The sequence below is a fragment of the Rhineura floridana genome, chromosome 7 (assembly GCF_030035675.1).
Source record: "Rhineura floridana isolate rRhiFlo1 chromosome 7, rRhiFlo1.hap2, whole genome shotgun sequence".
Classification (NCBI taxonomy): Eukaryota; Metazoa; Chordata; class Lepidosauria; order Squamata; family Rhineuridae; genus Rhineura; species Rhineura floridana.
In genome coordinates, this window is record NC_084486.1 from 30,167,576 (window position 1) to 30,175,638 (window position 8,063).

General features: G+C 50.4%; 1 protein-coding gene across 2 annotated transcripts; it reads right to left on the reverse strand.

The window, feature by feature from the left end:
• Positions 1–2,257: 2,257 nt before the first annotated feature.
• EGR2 (early growth response 2) lies at positions 2,258–6,346 on the reverse strand. Of its 2 annotated transcripts, XR_009763754.1 has the most exons (3): positions 5,967–6,346; positions 3,557–4,911; positions 2,258–3,185 (listed from the first exon to the last, which is right to left on the reverse strand). XR_009763754.1 is itself a non-coding variant. In XM_061634329.1 (2 exons), exons 1-2 carry the CDS (start codon positions 6,142–6,144, stop codon positions 3,659–3,661), a joined length of 1,431 nt encoding a protein of 476 aa, XP_061490313.1. In that variant the 5' UTR covers positions 6,145–6,346; the 3' UTR covers positions 2,258–3,658. The 2 variants fall into 2 exon arrangements, 1 of the variants encoding a protein (XP_061490313.1); XM_061634329.1 differs by having other exon boundaries at positions 2,258–4,911.
• Between the last annotated feature and the right edge of the window lie 1,717 nt (positions 6,347–8,063).

An 8,063-nucleotide genomic window follows, 5' to 3' on the forward strand; every position in this document is an offset into this window, starting at 1 on the left:
GCAGACAGCCAAATAAAAATGTTAGCACAAAAGGAACTTCTGTGGACTTATTTGTAAGACTGATCTAAACAAAGAATAGGTCACAGAGCTATCTCTCGTTTCCAGTAAGCTGTACTCAGTTTTCATGTCTACACAGAGATCTGGCTAAAGCATTTAAACCCATGACCTATTTGAAGTGGCATTTTCTGTGAACTGTGTTGCTCTTTAAGCTTTTTTTTTTTTTTTTGGCAAAGCCACAAACACCTTTCCTTGCCCATTATAGCCCTGAAAGCAACTTTCTCCAAGTGGGCTCGTTTGGTCGGTGTGGTATTTTTCGTGAGTCTGCTTAAATTAGCATGCTTTAAATCACGGAACAGTAATGAGTCAAAAATGCCTTCACTTGCATTAACATTTCTGTTTATTACTTTGCAGGGGAAGTCCTTCCTGCCTTACTAGGCTTGAGGATTTGGTTTACACAGAATCGTTTGCAAAAGAGACAAATCTTTGCACATTTTGCTATGTTGTGCTCTTCTGGAACCTCAGGTTGGAGTCAGCAAAGACCTGTTGTGTACCCCTAACCTGCAGGATCTGAAATGAACATATAACTTGCACAGGCTGGGATCCAAAGAACTACTTAGGATCACACAAAATGCTTTCAATGGCCCAGATCTTTGGACTTTGTCTTTCCTTGAACACCATTGTGCCATACCTTCAGTTTCTAAATAGTTTCCCTCATGGCATGGAAGGATGCAGCAGTCCTATGTGCATTTACTTGGTTGCTAACCCCACAGAATTCAGCGGGAGGAACCTACTGAAAAGTAAGGCTGTAGTCCAGCTCCACCAACCGGGGAGTAAACTCCATTGAATTTAACAGGGTGTACATCTGAGTACACACGGTTAGGATTGCACCATAAAAATGGAAATAGACAGCCTTCAAGTTGATTCCGACTTATGGTGACCCTATGAATAGGGTTTTCATGGTAAGCGATATTCGGAGGGGGTTTACCATTGCCTTCCTCTGAGGCTGAGAGGCAGTGACTGGCCCAAGGTCACCCAGTGAGCTTCATGGCTGTGTGGGGATTCGAACCCTGGTCTCCCAAGTCGTAGTCCAACACTCTAACCACTATGCTACACTGGCTCTCCTTGCACTGTAAATCTTACTGCATTCAATGAGGCATGTAGGGGGAACTTTTGGTCCTCCAGATGTTGCTGAACTACAATTCCCATCCACCCCAGCAAGCGTGGCCAACAGCCAGGGATGATGGGAATTGTAGTTTAGCAACATCTGGAGGGCCAAATGTTCCTTACACTTGCAATATGGCTTACTTCTAAGCAAGCATACATAGGAATGGCTCGCGTGTCTACCGCACTCCAGGCTCACTCAATTAGTTTCATTGTTCTGTATATCTGGACCATAGCCTGTGGGATATCAACACTATTTCGGGCAGAGTGGGTGTTGATGCCAACAGGGTGGCCTTTGCTGGAAGAAGATGAGATTGCTAGGGTGGGCACACAGCTGATTATATTTTCTGTTTGTGAAACTGCAACCCTGTTTCCACACCCCTCACCACCACCCTAGAGGAAATTTGCTTGGTGAATGAGCACAACAGGATCGCATAGATTCTTCAGTCCGCATATAGTGATGTTTCATCAGGATTGAAAACTGAGAAGCTTTTCAGTGGGAGCACCCATGCTCAAACCTGCACTTACCTGTAAGGCTCCCTGAATACACTGGGACTTAACTTCACAGGAAACATGCATAGGACAGGGCTGCACTTTTCCCAATCACATTGATGGGACAAAAATGCACCACGTTGGCCAGGTAATACATTGGGTTTGGTTGTGGCTGGCTCCTCTCTCCCTCACAGTTTGTTTTTGCCAGTTATCAAATATATTTTTATTCCAGCACATTTTTATGAGGCACACAACGCTTGTATAATGTTTTAATGGCTGGCCCTGTCTCTTTGTTGTTTCTCTAGTGTTTTTATGAAATTGTAATTTTTATATCTTGTAAGCTGTCCTCTGTACTTACCCTAGAAGGATGGGATGTAAACACTCCAATAGCTAAGATAGATTTTATGGGCTCTTTGGAGGCAATGGGGAATGCAAGATTCTACTGAATTCTATGGGAATCCTAGCAGCAACTTACCCGGCTTTAAATCCAGGTCAAAATAAAGGTATTTATGTTAACAATATTTCTGAGAAAGCGTAAGTAGAGCCAGCAGGGAACAGATTGAAACATTGAAGAACTCTGCTACTTTTTTGGTAGTCATTTAATTTTTGTCTGTGAAGGGGAGTTCTCAAATGTTAGGTTAGAAGTCTGCCCAGCACAACCCACCCCCTTTTCCAATATCCATGAATGTGCTATACTGGGCAACTCAATGCGTGAGATATTTAGTAGGAACGGGACAGGTTTTTCTTTTCTGTTCACAAAACATTTATTTACACAATGTTCATGACAAAAACCACCTTTCTTAGGGATGGCTCCAGTTAGTGGTCGTACCTTTTTAAGGTGAATCAGCCATTGTGCAGGATCCCTCTAGAAAGATTACATACATCCCATGATCCTTAAAAAAAAATACTACAAAAGCAACAATTAATAAGTCACAAAGAAAAACCCAGCGCATACAAAAATAGAGTTTCTAGGATAATCCAAATATTAATAGGCAGAAATATACAGCCATACTCAAACCTGGGAATCCAAGATTCTCTTCTCCTCCCACCCCACCCCATCATGATTAGTAAGGCAACCAGTTTTGCCATGCAATCACTGAACCACTTTCTACATCCCCCCAAAAAGGCACCAAGGACACTTCAACACGATTGCATGCACCCAGACACCAGAGAAGGTATGTACAGTCTCTCTTTAAATAATATGTTAAACCTCTCCAGTCCACTTGATTCTAACCCTCCTCATCTTTGGAGGAGGTGGAGAACAGTGCGCCTTGTTTTTCAAAAGAAGGTGGAAATATACAGTGGTGGTGGGTAAATAGTCATTTAAAATCTGGAAAGTACCTTTTTATTTTTTAAAAGGCCTGATATTGCCACATGCCTCCTGTCTCGCTGACCCGTCCTCATTGCACTTCTCTTTTCTCTCGTAACATAGAAGCCCAGCTCGGAACATTTACTTTCATAGATTTTCAGTGGAACTTACTTTCCAGGAAAGGTGTTTTGGGACCTCTGCTTTATTAGTTGTATTTATACTGCTAAGGAAAATAAGAAAGGTTTCCATCTCTAATAACCCAAAGGTTGGTTGGTTGGTATGTGTGTGTGTGTGAGAGTGAGTGAGAGAATTTTGTGAGGGGTTGTGGAGGGCTTTGGCAAGTAACAAGTGATCCTTGCTGCTGAATTCTCCAGGACTGGGGGAGCGTCAGCGAAGGTATAAAGTGCATACAACAGTCCTTCCCTTTTCCCTTACCGATAACTTCCCTCCCTCCTCTCCTTTGGAAAGGTACTGGTCTGTGCCAAGGGGCACTCTCCAAAGTCCAGTCTGACCTGATCACTCACAACAGAGTTGGTCGAGCAGCCCACCCCAGCAAGCACGAGGCGTGGTGAGGGGGAATCCTTTGTCAATTACCTGCCGGACGCTGCACCCAGGCGGCGGGATCAGTCGATCGCAGAAGGTAGAAAGGCCCCCGTGCGCAACCCTAGTCCCTGGCCAAAAGGGGCCCCAGCGGCATCAGGGCGTCCGGGTCTTAGAGGCACAGGAAGTTAGAGTGGCGCCGCCGCTTGAGCATATGGAGCCGGGCGGAGGCACGCCACCGCCCGAAGAGGGGCCCGGGCCGGTGGAGGAGGTAGAAGCGGCTACTTTGCGCTCCTTCTGGCGCAGGTGGATCTTGGTGTGGCGCTTCCTCTCGTCGCTGCGGGCGAACTTCCTGCCGCAGAAGTCGCAGGCGAAGGGCTTTTCGCCCGTGTGGGTCCGGATGTGCGTGGTGAGGTGGTCGCTGCGGCTGAAGTTGCGCATGCAGATGCGGCACTGGAAGGGCTTGTGGCCCGTGTGGATGCGGATGTGCCGCGTCAGCTCGTCGGAGCGCGAGAAGCGACGGTCGCAGCCCTCAGCCGGGCACGGGTAAGGCCGCTCGTGCACCGGCGTCTTGCTGGGCCTGTTCGGGTATTTGCGCGGACGGAGGATGGGGCGCAAGGGCAAATTGGCCGGGCTGCCGTAGGCGCCCGGCACCAAGCGGGCTACCGGCCCCGAAACCGGCCCTTCACCGAGGCCGGCAGGGGGCGTGCCGAGGCTGAAGCTGCGGATGGTGGAGAGGGGCGTGAGCGGAGGCGGGACACGCACCGAGTCCAGCGGGCAAGGGAAAGGCTTGCGCTCGACGGCGCCGTGGAGATCGCGTTGGCTACATTGAGGGGGCGGCGGCGGGGGGAAGAAACTCGGATAGTCCGGGATCATGGAGAAGAGGCAGCTGCCGTCGGCTCCAGCGGGCGTCACCGTCTTGGGGGAGTGGTGGTAAGAAGGGGGCGGAGGATAGGTCCCCGAAGGGGCGGTCAGAAAAGCAGATGAGCTGTCCGGATGCGCCTGCTGCTGCTGCTGCTGCTGCTGGAAGAGCTCCCCACAGGCGGAGTAAGGCGGTGGAGGCGGTGGCGAGTACATGTGCTCCATATCGCCGGCGGCGGGTGCCATGGCGCAGCCCAGCGGGTTGGGAGATCCGCAGGAGGCAGCAGAGGACGAGGTGACCGAGGAGGAAGATGGGTTGGCGGAGGAGGAGGAGGACGAGGGAGCGGCAACCCCCTGCAGGATGCCGGCGCTCACCAAGTTGAGGATGCCGTCGGCCGGGTAGCAACCTGCGCCAGGATACTGCGGGTCGATGGAGAACTTGCCCATGTAGGTGAACGGCTGGCCCCGCGAAGTTGGTGCGAAGCTGCCGCAGGCGTACTGTAGCTCCAGGGACCTCTTGTCGCTCATGTCCACGCCGATCAGGCCATCTGGAGGATGGAGGGGAGAGAAAGGCGGGTCATCATTGAGAGCCCCGTAGCTGTCCTCAAGGGCCCCCGTGGCAAGCAGTGCCGAGACAGCGTCTTCTCCCTGCCAGGGCAATTTAGCATCAGTTGTCGCTCCATGCATCGCCCACATAGACACACACACTGCTGCCTCTGGCTTACAGATCGCGTCTCAGGACACAGAGTGGGATGCTGGTGGGTGGGGGATTAGCAGGCGTCGATTTCCCCGGGGAGGGCCCCTTTCAAGCGGCGCAGGCTGCGAAAGCTCCCCAACCCTAACTTTTGTCGCTCGAAATAAGTAGAAATTCCAGGGAAAAGGCTGCGCAGGGACGGTTCTATCGACTTGAAATCCAAATGTCACTTTCACACACTGCATTCACTTTCACTGCGACCCACAAACCCCACTTGAGGGAGAAAAGGTTATTCTAAACACTCTCACACGTTTGATTTCCGTGGTATGACTTAAAATCCCTAAATCATTTTGTGCACACTTACTTGGCAGCCAAGCCCACTCCACCGGTCACGGTGGGAAGCTTGTGCTGTTAGACACACGGTTAGGTTGTTGGGCTACCCCAGGTCAAACAACAGCGCCCAACATCCCGTGGCCCTTACACAAATATTTAGTACTGTGTGTGAACAGTTTATTTAGCATTTCAGAAGGGGGTGGAGAGAATTTATTCCAAGTTTCAGGATTTGAAAAGAGTTCAAATTAAAAAAAAACGAACTCCACCAAAAACCTAGTGTTTTCTATAGTGCAAACTCCAGGGAAGTCAACGGGATTTCTCTAGGGCAAGAGAAAGGGTGGTTTGCAGCTTTTATCAGCCCCTTGATAGCTCAGCTCCACCCCCCCCAAAAAAACCCAACACCAAACCCACACACATGCATACAGACCCAATTTTGTGTCCACTGAAACATGAGCATCAGAGGAAAAGTACTGCTACCCCTGCTTCCCCCCTCTCCCACAAAAAACCCTTACCCACCACGAACAGCCCAAGGTCCGAATCAAAAGGTCATCTTTCGACGGGGCCGGAGCGGCTTACCTCCTGTCACACCGCTGAGCTGGTCAAAGGGTCCTCCCAAGTCACCATTGGGAAAGTTGATCACTGATGTTGGCAGGGTAGTGGCGATGTCATCCACTGAGTAAATGCTTTCAGGGACGTGGTGCACAAGCCCACTCAAACTGACTGGGATTTTGTCTACCGTCTTGGCAGTCATCATTTGCTCTACGGACCGCAGTGAAAACAGCTCTGCCTTGCCTGTGGTGTAATTATTGTTCAGGGACAGGGGAAAGGGGTGCTTCTCTAATATTTTTTTTTAAAAATATTTATCTAAAGAAAGGCTCTTGATCTGTCTCCCTCTGATACTGCCTGTTTCAAAGCCCCAGGAGTTGCTGTTAATGTTGTTGTAACAGTCGGCGTCTCTTGCAGAGCCGTTTTAATCAATTGCAGCTCTCAGTAGATGGAAAGTCTTGCTCTAAGTATTTATTGGAAGGTTGTGAATGCCCACTACGTCACTGCCCATATAAGGACTGAGGAACAGGGAAGGGCGGCCGGGGAGGCTCGTCACATGGGAAATTAGCATGGTGCGCCCGGAGTGGCTGGATCCCCGCCCCTGCTTCTGTACCGCTCCGAAACGGCAAAGTTGGGCATCGCAGGGGAACTGGAGCGCAGGCGAACGGGCGCGTCGTGACTGTCAGCGCGGATCGCTCTCCTAACCTCCGCACGCCGAAATAGGCGTTGGGAAATGTCCATGGGGATATTCGGAGGAGGCTTTTTACAGCCCCCGAGAGAGGAATATTCCGGTTGCCGAGCCCCATTCCTAAAAAGGCGAGTATCCGGTAACCTCGGGGCTCCTCCCCTCCTACTGCCTTTTTGGGAGTCCTTCCGGAAACTTCAACTTCGGAAAGAAAAAAAAGCGGAGCAGATCAGAGACCGACGCAGTCAAGCCCCCGCTCACTTTTCTTGACGACGCTGAAGTTGATTCCTAGTTCCCAGTTCCTTATTTGCTTGAAAGTTCAAAACGCTAAAAGAGAAGAAAAGTTGACACCTACAGCAACTTCAAGCCAAACGTAACATGTCTCTGAACAGGGCCGGCGTAACACAGTAAGCAAGGTAAAGGTGGCAGGAGGGCGCAACGCTTGAGGGGTGCCAGAGGTGCCCTAAGCCTGGGAAAAAAATTTAAATGCCTGGAAAAACGCTCTTCTCACGCGCCCTCCCTCGCTTCTGCCTCTCCGCTCGCAGTCGCTCCAGCTCCAGCGCTGCCAGCCCCCTCTGGCAGCTCCTGACATCAGCTTTGCCTTCTCCGGGATCTGCCAAAGCAGATGGGGAGCAGAACACCAGAGGCGCCTCATCCCAGCCCTAGGAGCACGTCCCCTCGGCGGCAGTCTGCAGCCTTGGGGCGTGCGGGTCTCTCTGTTTCTCTCACTCGGCAGAAGCTGCTTGCCGGCTCGTTTGTGCTTTGCGCGTAGGCAGGAACGGAGGTGACATCAGGAGAGAAGGGATGGGGAAGGTTATGGGGGGAGGGAAGAGACCTGTACCTTGGGGAGATCGGGGGCGGGGTATTGAGTTGGAAAAGGTTCAGATAAGAGCAACCAAAAGATGAAGGGGATGAAGGAACTCCCTTATGAGGAAAGGTTGCAGCATTGGGGCTTTTTAGTTCAAAGAAAAGGTCAGTAAGAGGTGACATGACAGACATATATAAAAGTATGCATGGCATAGAGAAGGGGAAGTTTTTTTGCCTCTCTCATAAAACTAGAAATTGTGGACATCCAAAGAAGCTGAATGTTAGAAGATTCAGGACCAGTAGCGTAGTGACATATTCAGAGGTGTGGGGTCTCTTCATGTTAGTCACAACCACGCTCCCCCCTTTTTTGCTGCTGGATTGAGAATGACATCCTTGTTAACACCTTCTCCCACAACAACAGAAGTCCCTAGGAGCCAATAAGCAAGAAAGAGTGTTAGCTACTGAGAAGAGTGTTCTCAGTGGCTGACTTACCTGTTTTCACTCTGATTGGCTCCAATCAGCAGTAAAGGGCAAGGAAGTATGTTAGAAGACTCTTCTCACTGGCTGACACGTTCCCCTTTCATGTTGATTGGCTCGTAGGATGCTGGAGACACAGGGACCCTGCTGGGAGCCTG

Excerpts from the sequence above, each read along its gene's own strand:
- EGR2 (XM_061634329.1), bottom strand. The coding sequence starts at position 6,144 with ATGATGACTGCCAAGACGGTAGACAAAATCCCAGTCAGTTTGAGTGGG. Across the intron at positions 4,912-5,966 it reads GCTCAGCGGTGTGACAGGAG|ATGGCCTGATCGGCGTGGAC; the intron begins GTAAGCCGCTCC and ends TCCATCCTCCAG.